The sequence below is a fragment of the Typopeltis vanoorti genome, chromosome 21, assembly GCF_054136105.1.
Source record: "Typopeltis vanoorti isolate ZY-2024b chromosome 21, IOZ_Tvanoo_1.0, whole genome shotgun sequence".
NCBI lineage: Eukaryota > Metazoa > Arthropoda > Arachnida > Uropygi > Thelyphonidae > Typopeltis > Typopeltis vanoorti.
In genome coordinates this window covers 49,475,540-49,502,159 of record NC_143569.1, presented here as the reverse complement: position 1 = coordinate 49,502,159, position 26,620 = coordinate 49,475,540, and the positions used below count along the sequence as shown (strand labels likewise).

At 35.7% G+C, this 26,620-nt stretch overlaps 1 protein-coding gene across 1 annotated transcript in view; it reads left to right on the top strand.

The window, feature by feature from the left end:
- Positions 1-22,970, top strand: part of LOC150094841 (G protein-coupled receptor GRL101-like) — a 186,431-nt gene extending 163,461 nt beyond the window's left edge. Inside the window, exons 20-25 of the mRNA XM_090411676.1 lie at positions 629-700; positions 921-992; positions 4,256-4,454; positions 4,590-5,246; positions 21,293-21,458; positions 22,317-22,970. Of these exons, the coding sequence (XP_090267802.1) occupies positions 629-700; positions 921-992; positions 4,256-4,454; positions 4,590-5,246; positions 21,293-21,458; positions 22,317-22,555 (1,405 nt within the window). The 3' untranslated portion in view covers positions 22,556-22,970. The remainder of the gene's footprint in view (positions 1-628; positions 701-920; positions 993-4,255; positions 4,455-4,589; positions 5,247-21,292; positions 21,459-22,316) is intronic.
- Positions 22,971-26,620: the final 3,650 nt, after the last annotated feature.

Sequence of the window (26,620 nt, the reverse complement as noted above, 5' to 3'; positions counted from 1 at the left end):
TAGTGTAAAAAAAATAATTTTTCTAAATAAAAAAATGTTTCTTGCATTAACGTTAATGCAAGAAACATTAAATGAAGTCGGAATGAGTATCAATATCATTCCGACTCAGTCTTTAATCTTTCAATGAAGAAAAAGAAAAAGAAACAAACAAAAAAACTTCTCCAACCGACCTGTAAACGCATGCGATGAATATAATATAACGACTAATTCTAGCCTTAGTTTCTTCCTTCGATATTAATTCTGAACATCCGCGATGCATTTCAATCCTTTTAAATTTCCTCAGAAAGAAATTAGTTTCAGGAAAATTAATTTCAGTCGTGAATGACTTTTAAAAAAGGCATTCTAAACTTCAATGTGCAGGTCTCCAACTTCTATACAACTTTGGATGTCTGATGTCTGCTGGACTGACGTTGAATTATTCAATAATCCATCAATGTCTATAAAGACCCCTTTTATCTATGAAGACATTCCAATAGAATCCATGAATAACCAACTATATGCTTAAATAATGAAGTTGTGCGGCGTGTTCGATTTACTTGAAACATTTTAAATCCACCTGATCTTTTGTCAATTAGAAATCTTCGGTGCATTTATTTTCGTATTTATTCTCGTGTTATTTTTCGCCTAGAGATCTTTCGTCCAATCGCATTGAGTACCTTCACGATGGGATATTCAATGGACTCACTTCTTTGATATCATTGTAAGTTATGAGGCTTTTTGTTTTCATATAATTTATTATTCTGAGCGTATCTTTGCATTATTGTTTCAAATTATTGTTATTAAATGTAAATCCAAGATGGCATTAAGCACAACAATAAGATTTAATAAAATTTAACATATCTTGCTGTGAATCGTATGGAAAACTCATAGAGTGCACTTCTTCCATTATTAATTTTTTTTCTTTCTTTAACTGTTTGCAGAGACCTTTCTCAAAACCTTCTCATTGTAATGGGCAGTAAAACTTTCCAAGGACTTCCATCTCTCCATCACTTGTAAGTGTCATATTTTATTAACTAAATATAATTATTACTGTATCAAATGAAACATAAAATGTAATTCTTTGTTCACAATAAAATATCTAAAACTGTTGCACAGTATTGTTCAAAAATGTACAAAGATACCTTCACCTCCACTATATTACATCTGTTAAGTTGTGTTCTCAAGCGGGTTTGTCTGTTTTGTAAGATAAAAAAATATTTTGGTCTTCGAAGAAGCAACCTTTCAGGAATCCTCATAAGGAATTTTTCAAGTGCAGATGAGTAGCTGGCCTCATAAGGGAGGAAAGGATTTCTCTCTGTATGATATTCCTGTTTCCTCTTCCCCAAAATTGGCATATTGGCCATCGCTGAACAAGCAGAATAACAGGCAATATACTGGCCTCATTTAGTTGTTTTGGCTATAATATATTGCTAACCAATAATCATCAGGTTTTTGCCATATTCTACACGCTGCCCTAAACTGTGACCCAAAATAAGCTCGACAGCTGGAGTTCGAAAGAAATCTGAAACAAAAACTCCCATACCGAAAAACTAAGCATCGAATGCTTAATTTTTTTTTTAAATATGCAGTTAAAAGTTATTTTTTGCTTCCTCTTTGCTGGCAAAAATATTATATTTCTTGTTTATTGGAATTTTACAATCTTGAATTTTATATTAAAATCAAAGAATATTTGACTGTTAAAACTCCTAATTTAAATTCCACTATGAAGCAGTTTGAACTACATTCTTTTTTCTTTGTTCTCTCTTTGCTGAAAAAAAATATTCCATTTGATTTTTATCGTCTTATTTTGCATTCTTCTTTTTCTTTAAAAACAAAATCTTCTTGATACGATATTACGTGGTCTTTAAAATGAAATATTCGTTGAAAGAATTCCTTAATTCTGTAAAGCTGCTCGCGTGTCTTTGTTTTTTTTTAAATAAATCTTTCCACCTGCTCATTGCTCCCTATGCTTTGCTCATAGAACTATAATTTCTTCCTTGTTTGGACGAGTAAACATACAAAACGACACGAGCTAAAACGTGTTTTCAAAGCTGTCAGCGAAGAAGTAAGATCAATTCACAATTAAAACTTTTTCATTCTGACATTTTCGTTCAGTACTGGAAAAATAATATTGAAGAATAATGTAAACATGCTAACTGTTCTTTTCTTATGATGCTCTTTATAATTGTAAAAATCAATATAGTTGAATACATGCTTAAGATTCAGGTTTTTTTAACGAAAATGTTTATACCGCAACAGGAATCAAATATATAACTCACCCAGTTCAAAATGCAGCAAAAAATAACCCACCATGGAAGACTCACCATAAGTTAAATATAACAAATATATAGCATCGAGTCTGTTCATTTGTGTTTTGTATTTGGTCACTTAAACATTAAAACTATCTTTTTCTTGGTTTTATTCGTTGACCAAAAATTATATGCACGAATTGTCAACAACTTTCACCAGTTATTCTGTCTGGCTTCTTCAGGACAAGTATAACGGTACACACTAACGTTTACTAGTTAAAAAGAAGAATGGAATAAAACAGTCAAATAAGTCTTTCAACCTCAGAGTTGCTCTCAAACCTGTCAAGACAATACTCTACATTTTAAGATCTCCAAAGGATATTAATGCCTTCTTACAATGCGTCAGTGTATACAACATCCCATGTTCCTGTGGATTAAATTACATCAAGAAGTCTGGAAATTCGAAAAAAAAAACATATAGGGGACGGGAACAACAACAAAACAGATACTTCAGGATTATCCCATCACTTCTCGATCTCTAACCACACCATCGATTGGGATAACAGCTCCTTGCCTTATATAGAAGAAGATTTTCGATGTGGAAACTTCAACGAAGCCCAGGTTGTACTCCGCTCTGGAGAAAATCTAAACAGAAATCAAGGAATGAATCTGAAAGGCATCTGGAAAAGCCTAATAAGTTCACTCAACTTACCAGAATTTCATTTCGCTACAAACTATATAACGCGCTCAATAAATAATGACTGTTACACCACGTTCCATGCTTATGATGTTACGCGTCAGTTTTAATTTATTTGACTGTGTTACTCCATTCTTCTTTTTTACACTAGTAAACGTTATGGTGTACCGTTATACTTGTCCTGAAGAAGCCAGACAGAATAGCTGGTGAAAGTTGTTGACAATTTGTGCATATCATTTACAAATATCTGGTCATATATAAATATAAATAAATAAAAATATTTATTTATATTTATTGCTACCAACATAGTCCTTATAGTCCTTATAAGGACTGGCTTAAAGGGGCGAAGCAAGAATGCTTTTCATCTTCCCCGTTATCTGTAGATGACAGTGTAGGGATAAGGTGTTATTGAGCTATTAAAGCTCTGATCATGGCAGGAGGGTAACAGCAATAGTCGAGCCTCAGTTAGAACTTCTTTGGCTACAGCATTGCCATCCATTACCCTAAGGGTATGGTGGTCTATGAATATCATATACCTGCTACTAACATAGTCCTTATCCTTATAAGGACTGGCTTAAAGGGGCGAAGCAAGAATGCTTTTAATAATCCCCGTTATCTGTAGAGGACAGTGTAGGATAAGGTGTTATTCAGCAATTAAAGCTGTGATCATGGCAGGAGGGTAACAGCAATAGCCAAGCCTCAGTTAGAACTTCATTGGTTACAGCATTGCTATCCATTACCCTCCAAGGGTATTGGATTGATTGGATTGAATTAATCAATCACCGCATATCACGGCCGATTCAATACTAACATAGTCGATCAGCTTTTATATATATAAAAATGAATGAAAAATCTTAAAAGGTGTATTTATAATTCTAAAAGAAATTAGAATTTAAAAACAAATTTGAAAGATATTTCCTTATACAAATATTATATTATAGAATACAAAAAATTATATTATTAATATTGATATTTTTAAAAATAATTTGATAAAAGAGTTGAAATTATGCAGGATAGTTCGCCGACAACAAATGAGATTAATATAGGGAAAGACGAAATCTTTCTAGATTAAATATAATTAATTAGCTGTATTATATTTATGTTTATTATTATTATGGAAATATGAATTAGTGTAAAATGAATAATAGATTTGTAAATTTCTAAATAAATGAATGAGTAGCGTAAATGAATGAAGGCATTTAATCTAATAAACTGAAATTACATATAGTAAAATTGAATTATAATATTAATAAAATCCCATTAAATATAATAATAATAATAATAAAAACTTCAAATGTTATTTATTTAATTTGGAATTTGACTTTCCTAGAACTACGGATGAATTTCGGTTTTGTTGCTTGGCTACTTCCGTAAAATCCTGCTTCCCAGAACCTGACGAATTTTCCTCCTGCGAAGATTTAATGTCCAACTTCGTTCTTCGAATGTGCATATGGGTGCTTGGTGTCATGGCTTTGTCCGGAAACATCTTAGTAATTGTTTGGAGATCGGCTTACAAAACTAGCAACAAAGTAAGTATAAAATTTATCGGTCGGTTACTGTTATGTATTTGTTTTATGTTTATGCAAAAGGTTTTTTACTTTCATAACATTTGAAGTTTTTTTTTTTAATTCAAATAAGAATTTAATGGGTTTTTTTTTTAATAGGTGCATTCTTTCCTGATCACAAACTTGGCTATAGGAGACCTTCTAATGGGCATCTACTTACTTCTGATAGCATCTGTTGACACCTATTTCCGAGGCGTATACTTCATATACGAAACCACTTGGAGACGCAGCCAGTTGTGCCAACTTGCAGGCTTTGTGTCAACCTTATCTAGTGAGCTGTCCGTATTTACGCTAACTGTGATCACAATGGACAGGTTCGTTTCCATCATCTTCCCCTTTCACTTGAAGCGGCTCGAAATGAGACAGACGAGAGTGATCATGGCTGCTATTTGGATTGGAGTTCTCCTGCTTGCGGGAATTCCGCTTTTTGACTTGAAATATTTCGCAAGTTATTACGGCCGGTCAGGAGTGTGTTTGGCTTTGCATATAACGCCAGAAAGATCAAGTGGATGGGAATATTCTGTGTTCGTGTTTCTAGCAGTGAACTTTGTCTGTTTTACTCTCATAGCCATTGCCTATTTATGGATGTTTGTAGTGGCACGGAAAACCCAGTTAGCAGTGAGGCAAAGGGAAGTTACAGGCGACGGAACAATGGCTAGGAGAATGATGATTATAGTCCTAACTGATTTCTGCTGTTGGATGCCCATCATTCTACTCGGTATTAGTTCTCTAAATGGAGCTATAATTCCCCAACAAGTAAGGAATTTCTATTACCTATATAATATATGGCTTGCTGTAGGGTTATCTACATTTAGGATTATGCAACCGATCCTAATACGGACAATACGTATTAAACTGAATGGAAATATTTGGTATTCATGCTGAATTTGCTAATTTAATTTGTATTTTTTAATTTATTTAAATTTAAATTTAATTTTGATTTAATTTTAATACTTATTTTTCTCTATAATTAGAATATATTAGAAAAACAATCCAAAAAAAAAAGTTTAATTATTTCCGTGTTCATTTTATGACATCATAACGGACAAACCTTCAGTCAGCTATCAAATCCAGCCATTCGTTTCTATCAACAGCAGTTGGGAAAGTGGAAACGATTATATCAATTAGCATAACTTTTCTAATCCTAATCCTATGTTTTCCTCTCTTTGAGAGAGGGTTGCAGCTGATTACTAGCGAAATATGACACAAGGTGGTTTCCGGCTGCCTTCCTTGCCATAAGTATTTATGACTGTAGCAGTGTGTGTGTGTGTGTGTGTGTGTGTGTGTGTGTGTGTGTGTGTGTGTGTGTGTGTGTGTGTGTGTGTGTGTGTGTGTGTGTGTGTGTGTGTGTGTGTGTGTGTGTGTGTGTGTGTGTGTGTGTGTGTGTGTGTGTTCACGGGACCGGTTTTCCCGTTTTGAGGGTTGAAATAACCCGAGTTATCGGTAGAAAAGTCCTCCACCTCCATATTTATTGATTTCGTATCCAAACACAAGTGGTACAGTAGAAAGTAAGTTGCAACATTATTTACAACAAATTAGGATACATTACAAATGAGAACAGCTTAAATTTAATAGGTGAATTATACAGGGAATAATAAGTAAAATATGAAAAAGAAGAAACTATACATAAGTTATATACAATAAATATGGTCAGAAGTTCTTCCAGTATCTTTCGCAACCAACTGCTCTTTCTGTGCAGGATTATAAGGACCTCTTTTGTGCAAGATGATTGAAGAAGGGGACAAGAAAGAAGGTGTTCCATGGACTGGGTTTTCCCGCAGTCACAATTATCTGGTCCAGTGAGGCAACCCCATTTGATGAGGTTTTGTTTGCAGCGACCTCTCGTCCGAAGTCTGTTGAGGCTTTTCCAAGTATTCCAGTCCAAGTGGGCACCACATGGAAGATGTTCGGCTGTTGGAATACCAGTATTATTCTCAGGGTATAGTGTTACGCTATTATTGAAGTCTTGTCTCCGGAGGGTTTTTGGGTTGTTCAACAGTTGCTAGGAAGCTATGTCGGGATCTCAGTCTTTGGGGCACTGTGATCTGGCAGAATAGTGGGTGGCGTTCAACATTCATTTATGTGCTTCTTTCGTCAGCTGAGAATGCAGATCTTCGAATTGAAGATCTGCAATACCAGCCAAAGTATACAGGTCTTTTAGTGGTGTTGGTTTCAGGCATCCTGTAATTAAGCGGCAGCGTTCATTTAATGCTGGGTCAAGTTTTTCAGCATGGCAGGATCTGGACCATACCGGGCAGGCGTATTCAGCAGAAGTACAGCAAAGGGCCAAGGTAGAAGTTCTCAGTGTGCTAGGCTCTGCACCCCATTCAGAGGCGGTAAGCTGTCTTAGTATGTTGTTTCTGGTATTATCTTTTGCCTTTGTTTTTTTTCTATGTGTGTTTTATATGAAAGGGTTCGATCGAGAGTTCATAACGAGATAGACTGGGTTCCAGGAATGTTCTAAATTAGAGCCTTCCCAATAAATCTGTAGCTTCCTGTTGGCTTATATATATATATATGGTATTAATTAACTGCTATAATATGTGGTTACACTATTTAAGGCAAGTAATAGAGTAGTTTCAATGGACTTGAAATGTTTTGATTGAGTAGCTATGGCAAAGTCATCAGCATAGATAAAATGTTTAGTTCCTGGAAAGATGGGGAGATCATTGACGTAAATGTTGAAAGGTAATGGTGATACACTTCCTTGGGGGGGGGCATTTTGGGGGGGATGGCAGTGGCTCTTCCTACCCCCCCAGGTCCACAAAAAAGCATCTGTTTTCCAAGAGTGATTGGATCAGAAGGACAAGGCAACAGTCTCTAGTTATTCTGTATATTTTATTTTTGAGTGTGAGATGGTTTATGGTATCATATGCTGCAGTTAGTTATACAGAGGACTGCTCCTGTGTCTAGTTTTTGCTCATAACCATTTTCTATATATTGAGTGAGGTTGAGAATTTGTGATGTACAGGATTTTCCCCGGGTCTAAAATCTGCCTGCTCAGCAATAAGATGGGATTCGATTAAGGGTTGAAGCCTATTCAATATTAATCGTTCATAGAGTTTGAAGAGGTTGCTGAGTAGTGATATAGGTCTGTAATTTTTTTCTTCGGTTGGGGTTTTCTCTGGTTTCAGGCCACCATTTTGGCATGCCTCCAGATAGTTGGTATCCTTAGGATTCTGAGGCAAGTGTAGTATAGGCTTAATAACCACTCTTTAGTTCTGGTTCCAAAATGTTTAATCTGTTCATTGCAGACATCATCAAGGCCTGCAGATTTTCTAGGTTTTAATATGTTTATGTCAGCGTTGAGTTCAGTGATGGTGAAATCTGAGTTAATCATATTTTGTTCCTCATTTGGGGTTCTAAGTATCTTATTTTTTATGTGCATTTTAGGGGATTTTTCATTCAGCAGCAGCTGGTGAGCAATTTGATTAGCTATTACCTATGGATGCTCATATGGCTTAGTGAAATCCTTCCTAATTCTATTGATAATATTCCATACCCTTCTCCTACTATGGGTCATACCAAGGGGATTTTGTTTCTTTTTTTTCCATGAGGAACGCCTTTCCTCTGCCATCTGGGAGCATACTTTTTCTCCTGCTTGAATAGTCTCCTCTGAGAAGGGGTTGGTGTTGTAAAGTTGTAAGTAATTAGCATACTGGGCTTGTATGTCATTGGAAAGTCCTGAAATGTAGATTTTGCGGCATCCTCAGGGGATGTGTTTGGAGATTTTCCTCAGTATTTTTATGAATTCTAGATACTGTTGTGGGTTTGGAGGGACTGGTTCTATGGAGCGGTTCCTTCCAATTAGCTTTTGGAAATTAAATCGTCGTCTGTAAGGGACGGTGTTAGGCATAATGCTGGGTTGAATTGAAGCATTATAGATCTATCTAGAGTATGTGGAATGGTATTTAAAACTTTTTTAAAACAAATGTTGGATATGTTTGAGCTAACAAATATGATGTCACGATTATAGCCTCGTTTCCATCTGCCGCTGTTGAAAGATGCAGGGAGTTTTGTATTATGTATCAGGTTTAGAAAAAGGTTTTCAGCCCATTTTCAACAAGTTTTCCATCTTCGTTGGACTTTGTATAAATCCCAGTTAACACGATGGCTGTTAAAGTCACCTAATACAACATCAGTCATGTATGCATTATTATTGAGGAGGATGTCAGGGAAAGAGAAAGCTTCTTCTTGCGGTTTATAGACTGAGGTGATTGAGATATTTTTAAATGTGATTGTATTAATCTGAATGTTTCTGTTGTTCGTTGAGTCAATGGATGATGGTATTAATCCATTTGATCCCAAGAATTTTTTTTTAAAAAAAAAGGGCAATTTTTTTCATATTATTTAGTTGAAAATGTGTCAAATTCTATACTATAATGACAGTTAAAAAAAAAGAATCATAATTTTAAAAAAATGTGTACTCGTATGCGTACAATGGGCAGATCAAGTATCAAACTTAACAAAATTTACATAATTCTAAAATCCTTTTATTTATTATAAATAACTACTGGGAGTGGAATGTTATGAAACATTCATATTCCAGACACATTGCGACCTTCACATTTATACACACCCAACGTGCTCTTTGATGGCATATTCGGCATCGAAATAAGTTGTTTGTCAAGTTTGTTTGGAAAGTGGCCTCCTTCATTGCGAATTAGGCTGGTTGGAATCGAACCAGATGAGCTTTTCCTGGAGTAGGTAGATTTCTGGAAACATCTCAGATAATGACGTACTGCCTCCCTTTGGAAAGCTAACAAATCCATTTTTTATTACCATCAGCTATTATTTTGTAGCCTCCAAGAGTTGACAAGAGCGACATTCAGCATATGAGTAAAAAGTGGCCATCACCATTGCTTTCCTTGTATGCTAATTCTGTAAGCATTTAATGTTTTTATCTATTTGTGAATTATCGGCCAAATGTAGATATTTCTTGCTTTCTTGAAAACAGTTCCTTGACATACTGTTGGCCATTGGGGGAACCAGGAGATCCTCATCTAAACACCAATAGTGACGCTCTCTTGGCAACCTGTGGTATCCATTCAAAACTAGAATTGCGATAAATACCTTGATGTCTTCTTCAGTTACTTGAAATACATGATTATTGTTCTGCGTAGCGTACAAATTGGTCTGTTCAATAATAGCGGTAATAATTTCTTTATCTAAAAATCTTTCAAATATTTCATATGCAGTTTTATTTTTGATTTGGTCCTTCTCATTACTCAGACGGTCGTCCATATACCCTGTAGTTAATGCCATACTGATTTCTGAGATATCTTCTGTCCATAAGGGCTCATTGGTAATTACTTTATCTTGCGCAGCCAAGCAACGTTGTCTTACCGTGGCTAAAGGAAGATCATCATCATCGCTGTCTGATTCGTCACTCGCATAATGAAGCTCTATTTCCCCTGGAACGTCATTGGGAAGGTGGTCTGGGTGAAGATCATCGTCATCATTATCCTCATTATCCGTTTGATAATCAACATCGGGAGGAATGATAACTACGGATATATCTTGGTGATTGGAATTTGTGTGTCGTCCGCAGCTAACCCAAGTGTTTTGTAACGCTTTCCATAAAACTGAACTGGACTTATTGGCTGAAATTCATGGGGGTCCGTTTTTTCAGAGGGACTAAACTTAGAACAAAAAAAATGTATTGAGTCCTTATAAGCTCACCGTTCTTCTCAAATGAGTGCAGGTTCATTTTGTGCTCGTTCTCAACCAGCACTTCTTTTTGTTAATCAAAGAGAAGGGCTGATATATAAAAAATGTATTTAGTACTTACCTTTGTAACCCATAAAATCAGCACAATGAAAAAATATTCAGAAAAAACTACAAGAAATAAAGCACTTGAATTATCGTACAGGAATTGACAGGTCAGTTTCAGAATATGTACTGAAAAAGTATGACCACAGCGTCACCTAACTTTTAATTTGCGAAAATGTGGCAGAATAGGGCTTGCTAAAACTGTACCGTTCCCCGATGTTTGATTGTCGTGCAAGAGATGTCACTACTAGGCCATTTTAGATGCTGTATTCAAATGAGTACGATGGGAGAAAATGGGTTAAGTTTTCTTTTGTAAATATTGTACTACCATATTTATCATGGGCATATCTCTTTGATAAGTTTCATGGCATGGATGTAAGGTCTTGAGGCACCTTCTCCTCTGTGAGTTTCTTGTAGACAGAGCACCTCACACTCATTATCTCTGAAAATATTTGCAATGAATCTGCTTGGCACTGGAGAAACCTTCAATATTAAGTTATATTTTTTTAGCCCTGACCTCAGGTGGGATCCTTTAGGGCAGGAATTTGGGAGCATTTTAATTCGATCACTTGCGTTTGGTTGATAGCAACTTTAGCTTCCCCTGATGGGTATTAACAGGGTGCAGGAACAAGAACCTAGCTGCTTCGCACCTCAGTATGAGAACGGTTAACCCATCTTTAGTCGAAAGAGACAAGATAAAGATTCTTCACGTCAAGGACGATAATCGAACCCAGGTCTTTCCGATCAAAAGATTTCGTAATAGAAAAAATAAGAAGTGTTATTTATTCATAAAAAACAAGACAGGTACATTATACATTTTTTTTTTAATCTGAGTTAAAGATTTTTTTTTCATTTTTCTGCTTTCTACTGCAATAGAATTAATTTAAAATGTATCTTTATTGTACAATGAAACCTGTGGAGAGAATTCATGACTAAACAAACACACGTAATAACCACAGTAATACGTTTTAATAAGTAAATATTTCATTCTAAGTATCTTAGGACATCGGACATTGTGCACATGGAGGAGGTTAACGAAAATGAATTAACCGCCAAAATAGCGAAGTTGAAAAGGATCATCAGAGAGACAACGCGGGAATTGCAAAACGTTGAGAGACGTTTCAATGAGCACAGGGAGAAAGAGAAAAATGAACAGGAAATAAGAAACAACAAAGCAAGGAAACAGATAAGTCAGAAAATAACGAAAATCAGGTAAGTGACGTTGTTAGTAAAAAGAAAGAAATTATTTGGTATGGTGACTCTATAATAAAACATGCTATAGATGAGAGAATTATTACATCGAGTTTTTCTGGAGCGAAAATTAAAATTATAACTCAAGTAATTCAAAAACAGAAAAGAAAAGTAAATGAAATGGTAGTTGTAGTAGGTACGAACGATTTAACTTGCGATAAATTCAGTATGAGAGAGGACATGAAAGGATTGCTGCAAGAGGCGCGAGTGAAGAGTGAGAAAGTGAAAAGCGTCGGTATGTTACCTCGCTATGACAAATATTAATCAAACAGAAGGGCTATGGTGGCAAACGATTCAATGCGTAGGTTATCTAGAAGGAATGGATGCGAGTTTTTAGATATGTGTGGAGTAAGTTTGAGGAAAGATTGGATCTGTATAAGAGGGATGACCTACACTTGAATTCGTTTGGTATCAGCAGTCTGGAAAAAGTATTAACTGTTATGAGACCTAACACAGAGAGTCAGGGAAACTAAATTATAAAGGGAGGAATGGTGTGAATGTGAGTGTAAGAGCGAAAATGGTATATAACTGTTTTAATGATGGGAATGGGATTTGTCGTGGGAATGTTGACGAGGTGAGAACGATTTCGGGTTTGTGTTTGTCCGGTTCGGACTAATCATATGTGTGCAAAGATGTCTATATGTGTAAGGCATTAGAGAAGAATTGAGATCTGCAAGTTGTCCGATTGGGTCGGGCAGACTGCAAACAAGAGTATACAAAACAACACGCAGGTAGATTATTATGTCTGTACACGAATGCTAGGAGTATCAGAAACAAAGGGGTAGAGTTTTTTGCCTTAGTCAATATGTTGCGACCTCAGATTGTAGGAATTAGTGAGACCTGGCTATCAGATTCAGACCTACTGACTGGTATCGAGGGTCATGGGTACAGTATTTTTAGGAAGGATGGAGTGGATAGGAGAGGAGGGGGGCATGCTGCTAATGATATTGGATGACTTAAATCCAGTTAGAGTTGAGACCTATGAATGTAGTAATACTACTAACAATATTTCACGTGGCAGTGAGTTTGAAGCTATCTGGTGTGAGGTGGAATCTAATAAGACAAATTACACAGTAGGGTGTTGTTACAGACCTGGTGGATCGGTTGCTGGTGATGAAGAAATGCATGATGCATTTCTTCATCACCAGCGACTTCCATAAGGATGGCGTCCGTTATGAACGTTATAAGCAGCAGGTGAGAATAGTCACAACTGTTGTACGGAAAGCAAAGTCTGCTTATGAAAAGAAACTGCTCTGCGTGCGAAAGACAACCCACAAGAATTCTGTCGATATGCTACAAGTAAAAGAAAGAATGGATATAAAAGAATAACTCTTCTAAATCCAGATGGAGTGAAGGTTATTGATGTAGAACAGATTGTTCAGTTAATGAGTGCCCATTTCGTTAAAAGCTATCAACCTAGTGAACGCAACATTAAGCTCACTGCTACCTCTTCACTAGATGAAGAAACGCAGGTGTGTGAGGCCAAGGTATTAGAGATGTTGCACAAACTGAATAAGAATTCAGCAATAGGGACTGATGGAATATCAGCATGTGTGCTAAAAGAGTGTTCAGCTGAATTGATCATTCCTTTGACCAGGTTATTTAATATGAGTCTCAGAACAGGGAAGATTCCGCAGGAATGGAAGGAATGTATGGTAATTCCATTGCATAAGAGTGGTGCAAAGACCGATGTATCAAAATATTGACCAATTAGTATCTCAGGAGTGGTGGTGAAGATTTTAGAAAAATTAGTTAGGGTCCGCATTCAGAAATGGGTTAACAGTGAATCTCTACTTTGGAATGAACAACATGGGTTTACTAAGGGAAGGTCATGTTTTAGCAACTTGCTCACATTATATGACAATGTCCATTGAACTAGACAAAGGGAATGGATACGCCATGATATGTTTGGATTTTGTTAAGGCTTTTGACAGAATACAACATGACAGACTGCTGCATAAATTGGCATGGATAAGAGGATATCAAAAAGTTGTATACGGGGGATCTGAGTCTGCAAGGTTTAAGGTAATAACAAGTGGTGTACCACAAGGATCAGTGCTTGGTCCACTGTTATTCAATCTGTACATTAATGATATTGGAAAGGATTTGACAAGCGACATACAGTTATTTGCTGATGATGCTAAGATAGGCAGGGTAATCATGAATGCTACTGATATGCAGTCCTTGCAGAATGATTTGAATAAGCTGGAATTGTGGGCATGGGAAAATGGGTGTCAGTTCAATGTCAGTAAATGTAAAGTCATTCACTTCGGCATGATTACCTATCCAATCTCGTATTATATTGGTGGGATTTGGCTAGAAGAAACTGATGAGGGATCTTGGAGTGTTAATAGATAGGAAGTTGAAGTTCAGGGACCATGTGGCAAAGATTTCAATTACAACTCAAAAGATAATTGCAATGCACAAACGAACGTTCACATGTAAAGAGAAGGATGTTATTTTGCCTCTTTACAAGGCCTTGATAAGACCTCACTTGGACTATTGTGCGCAGGTCTGGTCTCCTGGCTTCCGTTGTGATTCTGATATATTGGAGAGAATACAGAGGAGAGTGTTAAAAATGATATCTGATTATTTGTAGACTGCAGACACTAGCAAACAGGAGAAAGGGGTGATATGATTGAGACTTACAAACTGCTGAAAGGATCATGCAGGATTTCAATTGATGTAATTTTTCAATTTATGGAGGGTGGGGAAAGGACGAGAGGGCATCCTTGGAAGCTGAGAATGAAGGCTGCCATGAAGGGTGTAAGGGCCAGATTTTTCTCTCAGAGGGTGGTGCGTGATTGGAATGGATTGCCATTGGATGTTGTGAGTGCAAGCAGTGTGAATGAATTCAAGAATAAGTATGATAGTTGGTGTGTGTAGCTTCCCTCGAGGAGTCTCTGACTCCCTGGAGGTCTCTCTTAATAATAATAATAATAATTTTTTTCATATTGTATCATCATTTATTATTATACACAGTATTAACATATACATTACAATAATATGCAGTCTATTATTATCAGTAATTATATAATAATAATAATTTTTTTAATAATAATAATTTTTTTTTATATTGATCTCTCAAATATTTACTTATATACAATTATCGTCTTGAGTAATAACATTCTGTATATTATTTTACAAGGTTCAGTACGAATTGCTGCATACAATGAAATTTCCAAAATAATGATGATAACAGATTTTTTTTGCAATCTTTTAAAATAACAATAATTTACAATTATATAGTTCGGATAATAATAATTTTTTAAGAATTTTTTTAAAATAATAATAATAGTTTATTATCTGTCAAATAATTACATGAATATACTAAAATTTAGGCAACAGTCCAACTTTTTCTTGCAAATGGTTCAGTAAAAATTATAATTACTCGCAATATCATTATCATTTGTAGAATTTCTCGTTGACACAAGAGTAAAAAGCGTGTATTATTACCATTAATGATAATAATAATAATTACAATGGAAACCGTAATGACGTTCTTGCTATTCCAAAAGCAGGGAAATTGTCATAAAAAATTGTGTAAAATAATTTTTTTATATATGTTATCTTATTTTAATGTAATATTTTTTCCCTCCAGATATATTTTAATTTAATTCTATAACACGCTACTGCACGCATATTGAGATTCCATTGTAATCATGCGCTCTAACTGTATGTTATTCCTAGTAGTGTTTGAATTAACTGTACTGACGATGTCCTAAGATACTTAGGATGAAATATTTACTTATTAAAACTTATTACTGTGGTTATTAGATGTGTGTTTATTTAGTCAAAATGTATCTTCTTTCTCTGCGCGTTTATCCCGCTTTTAATTCAGGGTCCGCGTGTTACAATTCATGCGACTTTGTTAGTACAATCCCCAACTAGTCTGTCTCCGGGTGGGGAATGAATTATTGACTGTCGCAGCGTGTGGTCATGGGGCCCGTTTGCCTGTTCTGAGTGACAAAAAAAACCCCTACCTACGTATGAGACCAGCTAACTTACCTATTTGTCGAAAGAGACCAGGTAAAAGTTCCTCACGTGATGGACGGTAATCGAAGCTAGTACTTTCAAACCAATAGGCTTCGTCTATACCGACTGAGCAACGGTGGCTCTAGCACACTTAAAATGTTTGAAAACTCATTTAAAGTTCTGAAGGACGTTCTTTCTAAAGATATGTCAACAAAAAAATAGTCGTTCTGTAATTGATATTTACCTACTATGATAGGTAGGATTATTTCGAGGTAACTAAAACAGCTCGTCCTAGATATATTTGGGATTTCTTACTGACCATCGATAGCTTTCGATGGTTTTATTCTATACAAGAAATATCGAAGGAAATATTCATCAAATGAAGGTTAAAAAAGTATAAAACCAATCATCCTTATAGTTCAAGATGATGTTGCGATATGGATCCATCATTTTTCTAGACATATCTGTAATTCCAGATACTTGTTGTATAGATGTGTTCGCTCTTTGAAGATTGTTGATCAACAACTGTAGAACATCAACCGTACAAATGCTTCCGATTGACAAACAAGTACGTAAAATGAACGACATTCATTCGATATTTGTTCATCTATAGTGACTGAAGAAAGAAATTTGCAAGATGGCAGTCATTGATAAGCTAGACTGTTTCTAGCCTTTAACTTATGTCAATCGGCAGCATTTGTAAGGTTGCAGCTCTACAGATGTTGATCAACAATCTTCAAATTGCGAACTAGATAAGACTGACTGTTCAGATTTTTGCTCAGATTGATGGCCTTACCTTGCAGAAAGCACTAAAGATCTACTTTAACTCTTATGCATCTACTGATCTTCGATAAAAAGATATTTCACAAATATCTCTTTAGTGATTCTATTGCTTCTTAATGATAATGAATTCCTTTGTGCACATATAAAGAAAATAAACGAATGAACATCTTTGGAACAGAGTAAATACCCATAATATCTATCACTGGACCATTATTATTCTGGTATTCTGGTTTGTTTTACTAAGAGCTATTGACATGGTTGTTTAAAGTAATTTTCTATTTTCTGTATTCAGAAAATAGAAAATCGCCCTCAAATATAAATAAGTGAATAATTCTAAAGATTAATTATTCTTTTATATGTGCAGCAATACCTTATTAATCTCATTTATCCTTAAGCGTGAGTTGCCACGTCCATTTTGGATGATTTTCATTGTTGCCTATCAACAGAAAGGACATGCGCAGTGGTGCTATTAGTAGCACAATTCTACACATAAATAGATATATGGTCACGCTCATTTGAATTTGATTGAAATATCACTATCCTTAATGAATGTTTTAACGCATTTCCATAGTTATGAAAAGCAAGAAGGTAGAATCGGTCATTTTTGCAACACTCTTTTGTGTTTCTATTTGCCTCAATTAATTTTCCAAAGATAGCGCATGAAATGAGGCACTCTCTCACTTTTGTTTTTCAAATATTTAAGATTCGAAAGTTTGGAGAGAATAATCAATAATGCTCATGCATCCATAATTCATTTTTACGTTTTGTGCAGTTACGTTAAATGTAGCTAACTGTAACAACAAAGGAGTGTAGCTTAGCTCATAACATGGCAGTATTTGGATAACTCTCTTCTGTTTTCGAGTTACGCAAGCAAAAGTTTGTTGTTCAGATAGAGATACATCGGTCAGAAACCTAAGGCTTCAAAATTGGATAAACGGCGAGCCGGAAAAAAAGAAAATGTGGGTAATCATTCTCTGATCATGGACATGATATTAAATAAGAAAATTTTCTAAATTGCTGAAGGGATTAGGTTTTCACGTAATCTTTTCTTTTTTTATCATAAATTGTGCTCATTAAAGTCGGATTTAGATACAGTAGTTGCTGATTCTTTTGTTCGTAGAGAGGATTTCTTTAATTTCTTCCATGTGTACGATCCTATTAGCATACTTTAACCAGTAATCAGTATTAGAAGACTATCAAATACGTCTTAAGTTAAATACATTAGGGAAAATCTCTGTAATGACTCGTAATACTTGAAGGAACACGTCACATGAATCAATAAAAGATACTCCTATTTGTGTACCACTAAAAGAATAATAAGACTGTCCTAGAAAAGCAGCCCACTTGATTTCGACCAGATTATAATCTACAGACTAAATACAACTTCAACAAAGTTAATGATTTTGCAATTTAACGAAATCTTGCTGTAACTGTTTATCATACTTTGATGTCCCAGAACAATTGTTTAAAACCTTGTAAGTCTCGTCGACAAATCAGGCAAATCCAAAACACAACGCAATTAATAAACGGCACATACTGATCTTAGGCTTAGGCTTTAGGCTTAACTCCAAACAACCACAATATCTCGTATTCATTTATTTTCTGAATTAAACAACACAATTAAGTAATAGAAACAGAACCAACAGTTTTCGATTTTTCTTTGTAAATTTATTCCCAAATGTTTTTTAAAGCACAACTTTTTATACTTTTATATTAGCTCAATCATCGAAGATTGAAACCTCCTCTTACACTTTTCAGAGATTTACTTTAAAAAAAATCAATGAAAGTAATTCCAACATTCACATTCTCTGTTATTTGATATATTTTCTAATTATTTAAATCGCTTTCTTTAGATAAGTAAAACCGCCTGAAAGTAATAAAACTTTCTTCGCTAATACTTTCTTTAATTTAGATGATGCCCAAGATATTAATCAACCTAAAGAAGTTTTTTTTTTAATTAATTCTCTTTTCTTTTGGGAAGCATTTAGTTTATGACTAAATTGCTTGTAATTACGGCCTTGGTTAATTATCAGTTATCTGTGTAAGATAAAGAATGTGATCATCTTGAACCTCCTTAAAACAAAATAGCAAGAAAAGCTTTCTTATGTGTATAATTATACTGGTAAAAGTGATTGCGTCTTTTATCAACCTCTCTACACATTTGAAGGCCTTAATGATGATGTTAGATTTCCATTATTATTGAGGATTGATTAAAATTTTCTTGGTCCCGTGTATCAACAAGTATGAATATTATATGAGACAATCGTAAATTCGTAATTATACAAGAATAATTAAGTTCCCTTAAAAGGAAATTAAGTTCCCTTGAAAAAAAATTCGCCTCGATACCGAAGTATCGAAGTTTGTATTCTATGCTTCGATATTGTATTCTATGCTTTTAAAAGCAGAGAACAAATCACAAACAGCTATGATTATATTTGTTCCTCATTTCAATCTTTGTTCTAATACACAGTTTCCGCCTACGAATTGCGATATTTTGAATATAAAAGTTCTTCAATGCGATTAATACTTAACTCACCAACTCAGAATTTTGCGCTTAACAATACGACCGTTTGAGTAAAAGCTGTTTTATGATAAAATTTGGTTCTATGATTCGTTTTCAGTGGAAAAATATGAAACGGATCAGTCTAATCCCACAATAAATACTTTAAGTAGTAGTATAACACATATAATAATTTATTTTATAATACATTCAATAATTAATTTAATATAATAAATTTATTAAATATTAAAATGGCGAATGTGATGCGTCAGCTGTTTAAAATGCGTCTTTTGTTTATTAATAATACCATTTACTTGATTTTCGCACAAAAATATTTTGTTTTAGCTCGTATTTGTAATTTAAAGAAAGCATTTGGATATGTTTTGTTATGTTTTGTTATGTAAATATTTTGTTATTTGTTTTGGCTCCGATTTCATGGGTATATGGGAGGAGGGGGGGGGGGAATCACGTTCTCTCCTCTGGATTCGACTTTGCAAGCGTGAAAGAAATTGGAAATCGGTATTATTAAAAATAGCCAAATATGAGAACTTTTGGATTAGTAGTAAAAATTGTTACATTTGACCCTTAAGATGGGAGAAATCAGAACTTTGATGGATTTTTCTTTATTTCCCTTATAGAATTGAATAAAATGTTAGAAAATTCTTCGACTAACTTTGGGACGTCTGATATTTTTTCAGAATATCTCATTGCGGGGGGGGGCGACTAAATTCTTCCCGACATCGAACATTTTATTTATTTTATTTTTTAAAGTTACATAAAGAACACGTTGGACTCATGAAAAGCGTCCTCGCTAAGAGTTAAAACAGAACAAAATTGAAGATGCTGTAACCGAAGTTATACGAGAAAATATTGAAGAAGCGCATTTAGCAATATGCTGAATGAGCAGTTGGCCGACTTTCACATTTGCGCATAAATAAGTTCAGAGATGACTCTGAACTTATTTATGCGCAAATAAAAATTAAATAATAAGTTTTATGCTCTAAAATGGAATTCACAACATCTATTTATTAAATAATTGCTATGAAAAATTCATTTTTATATAAAAAATCAAGTATAATATCTAAGAAATATCTACGTCACGTGTTGTTAAGATCGCCTGTCAGAAGTTTGGAACCAACTGGAGGAAATCAATTTATTATTGGTTTCAGCTTACAAGGAGTTTTGTGGAACGAATTACCATCGGATGTTGGGGTCCCACTGTAGATCACTAGAAATGATCTCAAACATCTGTATTCCACTCATCATTATGATGACAACGTATAATTACCGACATGTCATATGACAACAGTCTCAGAACTGGGAGGCGTAATTGACTGAAATGTCGTGTTGACAGCAGCGTTTAGTACGTCATTAGTGCTATTCAGAGAAATGCTCATTGACATAATCCCCGCAAGGAATTGTCACACGTACTGGGATATGAGATTCTCATCGGCCATTACAGTAGTGGTCCAGTTTCTGGAGGTTGTGAACAAATCCAGTGCTCGGGAAATTCATCATTCAGGAACTCTGGCACTGGTTAGTAGAAGTAATGACTTCCAATCCTACAGACACACTTACAGCATTTTCTTGTATTCAGTGGATAAAGTTAGGGGGGGGAGAGAGAGAACTGTTGATTAACATGTCCATATATACATGCTAGTTTACCGAACAAGAAAAGAAGATCCAGTTTACTGCCGACTAATAATAAATAATAACGACAATATAGTACACATTTAGTCGGGTCTTGCATCGGAGTTGTATGGACTTATAGGCAATTCTTACCTACTAATCCTAAGCTATTTAGTTCCACTACTTCCCATAATTACTCGGTATTGAATTTTTTTGTTTTTTGGCGGGGGGGGGGAAGATGGACTGAGTCCTTGACTCTTTATCCCGTCATCTGAATGAAGAAGATCTGTGTGGATGAGGTGTTATTGAGCTAAAAGCTCTAGTCATGGCTGGGTAACTGCAATAGCCGAGCCTCAGTTAAAACTTCATTGGCTACAGCATTGTCATCTGTTACCCTGGGTAGGATGTCATTATTCATTTCAACCCCGGTATTGAAAATTATAAATCGCAGTAACTGATATTACAATAATATGGTCATTTTTCTTTGGGATTGGAGTGAAGTTAGCTTTGAAATTAAAATCTAATGAATTTTTCCAAGTTTTAAGATAAAATTGCCAAGATAATTATGTTTATCACAAAATAAACAAAGTTCCAATTTCATCGAGAAATATTCATATTAACTTTATTTTAGAATTTCTGTCATACACTTACCTCAGCATAATCACTAAGGTATACTATCTTTCGAAATCTGTTTGCTAAAAGAATATAGCCCAGTTTTCTGTATTTTCAAAGTAAACATCTTCCAAAATACTGATCTGTCACTACTTCGTTTACATAATTATACAGATATCGATTTTTATTTTTTAAATGTGACTTTAACCATATTTTTCGCATGATAAATAAATAGATAAACTATTATAATATAAATAAATAAATTCTGTTATTTTTCTAGATTTTTGCTTGGGTGGCTGTCTTTGTCTTGCCTCTAAACGCTGCTGTGAATCCTCTGTTGTATACACTGTCAACTGCCCCATTTTTAGGTCCAGCAAGGCGAAGAGTAACAAGGCTGAGAATTTCTTTTATGACACAAAATGGTGACACTCAAAAGTCTATGGTAGGTAAGTTGAGAAAGGACTGCATGGTAATTAATGCAGACAATCTATTTTTATAATATATAAACGTTATTGTAGACACCCGGCATTCAGCTTTTTAAAACCATTTTAGCTCATTTAATTGAAGTGAATCCTGATAGAGTTCGCATCATCCATTCCGTGCGGTAGCGGAACTTAAAATTTAGTCCTTATCCTTATAAGGACTGGCTTAAAGGGGCGAAGCAAGAATGCTTTTCATCTTCCCCTTTATCTGTGCGGTCAGTGTAGGGATAAGGTGTTACTGAGCTATTAAAGCTCTGATCATGGCAGGAGGGTAACAGCAATAGCCGAGCCCTCAGTTAGAACTTCATTGGCTACAGCATTGCCATCCATTACCCTCCAAGGGTATTAATCACCGCATCTCACGGTCGATTCTCCATTCCCTATGAATTAGAATAATGTTAACAGAATTATAAGCAGGTGTTAGATTTGTATAAAGTTGTTTTTAGTATTTCCACTCAACATTAAATAAATCAACTAAAAATTTTTTAAATTTTTATGAATAAAATATGTATATAGAAATAAAAATTTTAAATTCCCATAAAAATCTATATTTATCAAATTCTTAAATTTTAGTTAGCAATGATAATACTAAATTAACTTGCACTGAAAGCATGTTTTCTTTGCAATGAACTATCACAAACAAGGTGCGTGTGCTGCACTCATTACCATTTGGATTTGACGAATTTTTTTACGTTTATTATAATTTAGCGCACTAATGATCTTCAAAATTAGTAATTCTCTTCCACAGATAAACTAATTTAATATAGAAGATGAAAGGAATAAAATAAGAAATCACTTAATAATCATTTATTCTCCTTACAGTGTCTATCCCAGACAATCCTCACAAAGAAGAAGAATTTTCGTCACTGTCCATTGAGGGCCGACAAGAGGCCGTAGCTCTCAAAGACATGGAGGCATCCTTCCGGGGAGCATCGCCATATTACAGGCAAGAATCTTCCGTTGCCACTTCAAGACGTCCTTCCAGTAGGTTCGATCCGGGACGAGACAGGAATGAAAATGTTAAGGAATCTTTCAACGATAAAAAGAGACTATTTGAGTGAACCACTTTTTTTAAATAACATTATCGTCCTTCGGGGTAATGGGTGATATTTATGTAGCTAGTGACATTGATTATCCAAGGTGTTAGGTGGTTGTGTTCCTTAACACAATGAGAGGTTTTGTGTGTTTAGAGAATCATCCACTCTCATTGATGGCTCAGAAGACGAAGACTTCTACGTGTGCTAAACATGAACTACAATACCTAAGAAAAAAATGAAAAAAATATGTCACATATATTCTATTCGATTATTATCACACCTATAAAGATCATCCTTGATTATATTGAGGATATATTTACAATCCAGTAAGTGATTTGCGCTGAGTATTTTGAAATGCGTGCAATTCTATACGGAAATGTTTTACCTTTATGTATTCTTGTATACGTTCGATTCATAATAAATATGATTCGTAATTTTCTGCCATTTTCCTAGGATCCCTTTCAAAATTTCAATCATCCCAGATGCTTCTCAGATTCTCTATTATGTGTTCAAGCCCTAATTTAAGAAGGATTATGTTCCGTTTTTAATGAAAGAGCACTATATTTATTTATCTTTTCATATACATATATATATATTTTTTTCATTGATTCTTTTACGGAATTGAAGGTTAAGTTAAACGCCGGTCTGGTTGTCTGAGTGGTTAACGTACCCCCCCCTCCAACCAACAGGCTGTTGGTTCGAATCCCGCAAAGGCCTGGATGTTTGTGGTTTCTTTTGGCGGGAGATGAATTTCATCGCCTGGTGTGAGACCACTGAACTGCTTATTGGAGGACTGAAGTGGCTTAAAAAAGTTCTACGCTTGGTCTCTAGAGCACGGTTTCCAGACTATCTAAAATATTGTTGTTTGTTGCGTAATTTCTAGTGAAAGGAGAAGTATATTATGCGAATTCGTCGAGTGAGTTACCATCATGTAACGGAATGTTTTTTTAATTGAAAATCCACGTAGTCTAGTATTCTGTAGGTAGAAAACTAACAGGACGGTTAAATGAATTATTATGATCGAAAGAGATGAAGTTTATGATATTTATCGAGGAAGACACCTCGAAAAAAAAGCGTCGAACAACCCCTGCATGAATCAAAAAGGAAATAAAATATACACATAATACATCAATTTTAATACATATGAAAACAGTGTGTTTGTGTAATTGTAGTGGTGATACAGTTATAAATCGATAAGTCACGTGAAACTCATATTATATCAGTAAACGCGGTGGAGAGGACTCAGTAAAAGAAAAGCAGTTGAAACTTACCTCCACGGGTAGAGGCTAACGTAATAAAGTTGGATTAATAGTGCGTACAAAATACTGGGTATTAATGGATTAACAAATTCTTTTCTTTTAATAATAAGTCTGAAATTCCTTTTATAGACAACGATGTTTCTAAATAGATTTTTCTCTCTTCTCATTTTTTATGTTTACAAATAGGGGTTCCTTAAAAAATTTAATATGATAGGCGTCTCTAGTTCCGATATCATCAATATAGTCATCAAAACTCTCTCTTACCTAGCTTCAGGGAAAATGGGACTTTTCCATGTCACCTCTTTTGTTTGAAAAAAAAATTTCGAACTATATCTCGATTATTTTCTTTAATTTTGAAAGAAATGAACACATACAGTAATTTTGCAAGTAATAATATTTTCACTAATACAAAAACAATATTTTATTATATTTCCTTTAAATGACAGTTTAATTAGAATTCACTACTACACCATTTATATTTTATATTAAGTTATAATATAATTATTAACCAAGAAGTTTACCAAGAAGTTCGGGAAGATTATTGGAGGATTCATTCAATCCAATACCCTTGGAGAGTAATGGATGGCAATGCTGTAGCCAATGAAGTTCTAACTGAGGCTCGGTTATTGCTGTTACCCTCCTGCCATGATCAGAGCTTTAATAGCTCAATAACACCTTATCCCTTCACTGTCCTCTACAGATAACGGGGAAGATGAAAAGCATTCTTGCTTCGCCCCTTTAAGCCAGTCCTTATAAGGATAAGGACCAAGAAGTTCGTGAGCTTGACTCTTTGGAGTCCTTTTTAGGACTTCCAGGGTAACAATTAGCAATGCTGAACCGAGGAAGTAAACTGAAGTTCGGCTGTTGCTGTTATCCTGGGTGTGAGTTTTTGAGTTAGCTCCCTTAGGGTTTTTGCCTTAAGGGAGCACATTGAGTCTCCGGGGAAGGTGTTCTCCGGCACGGCCCGCTGAGGGGTTCTTGCCGGTGAATTATTTTCCTCGGAATTTGAGCGGTTCTGCTCAGTGGTCGGGGAGCCCGTCACTGAGTGGAACCAACGCTGAGATATGGACGATCTTTCGCCCACTATGGAGTGGCCTAGAGATCGTCCGATTTTTTTGAGATTTTACCCTTTACTTACTAATCAGGGTAACAATTAGCAATGCTGAACCGAGGAAGTAAACTGAGGTTCGGCTGTTGCTGTTATCCTGGGTGATGAGTTTTTGAGTTTGCTCCCTTAGGGTTTTTGCCTTAAGGGAGCACTTTGGGTCTCTGGGGAAGGTGTTCTCCGGCACGGCCCGCTGAGGGGTTCTTGCCGGTGAATTATTTTCCTCGAAATTTGAGCGGTTCTGCTCAGTGGTCGGGGAGCCCGTCACTGAGTGGAACCAACGCTGAGATATGGACGGTCTTTCGCCCACTATGAAGTGGCCTAGAGATCGTCCGATTTTTTGAGATTTTACCCTTTACTTACTAATCAGGGTAACAATTAGCAATGCTGAACCGAGGAAGTAAACTGAGGTTCGGCTGTTGCTGTTATCCTGGGTGCTGAGTTTTTGAGTTCGCTCCCTTAGGGTTTTTGCCTTAAGGGAGCACCTTGAGTCTCCGGGGAAAGTGTTCTCCGGTACGGCCCGCTGAGGGGTTCTTGCCGGTGAATTATTTTCCTCTGAATTTGAGCGGTTCTGCTCCGTGGTCGGGGAGCCCGTCACTGAGTGGAACCAATGCTGAGATATGGACGGTCTCTCGCCCACTATGGAGTGGCCTAGAGATCGTCCGATTTTTTGAGATTTTACCCTTTACTTACTAATCAGGGTAACAAATGGCAATGTTGTAGCCAATGAAGTTTTAACTGATGCTTAGCTATTGCCGTTACCCAGCCATGACTAGAGCTACTTAGCTCAACAACACACAATCCACACAGATTTACTTCATTCAGATGACGGGATAAAGAGTCAAGGACTCAGTCAATCGCCCAGTTCTTAAATAAGAACTATAAGAACCAAGAAGTTCGTCATTAGTGACGGGGAGTTGATGAGGGTGAATCGATCGACCGTGAGATGCGGTGATTGATTCATTCAATACAACACCCTTGGAGGGTAATGGATGGCAATGCTGTAGCCAATGAAGTTCTAACTGAGGCTCGGCTATTGCTGTTACCCTCCTGCCATGATCAGAGCTTTAATAGCTCAATAACACATTATTCCTACACTATCCTCTACAGATAACGGGGAATATGAAAAGCATTTTTGCTTCGCCCCTTTAAGCCAGTCCTTATAAGGACTATATAAGGATTCGTCATTAGTTCATCACGTTGTGAAAATAGGAGGAGATATAATAACCAGTGTAACGGATGACAATGCTGTAGCCAATGAAGGTTTAACTGAGGCTCGACTATTGCCGTTACCCAGTCATGGCCAGAGCTTATAGTTAAATAACACTCCCAAGGGATGAAGAATAGATAAAAGAAGGGATAAAGAATCAAGGACTCAGTCCATCTCCCCCCCGCCAAAAAAAACTAGTTCATCACTCCGTGTGGTGGCAGGGATAAGAATAGCCCCACTGTAGCCCATGCATGTCGTACGAGGCACTAAAAAAGGGTTCTCAGGGAGGGTAACGGATGGCAATTCTGTACCCAATGAAGTTTTAACTGAGGCTCGGCTATTGCTGTTATCCTCTTGCCATGATCAGAGCTTATAGTATAGCGCTATATTACTCCATCCATACATTGTCTTCTACAGATAACGGGGAATATGAAAAACATTCTTGCTTCACCCATCTAGCAAAAAAAAAAAAAACTAGTAAATCAATTCCATTTATTAGTATGTTATATGATCCT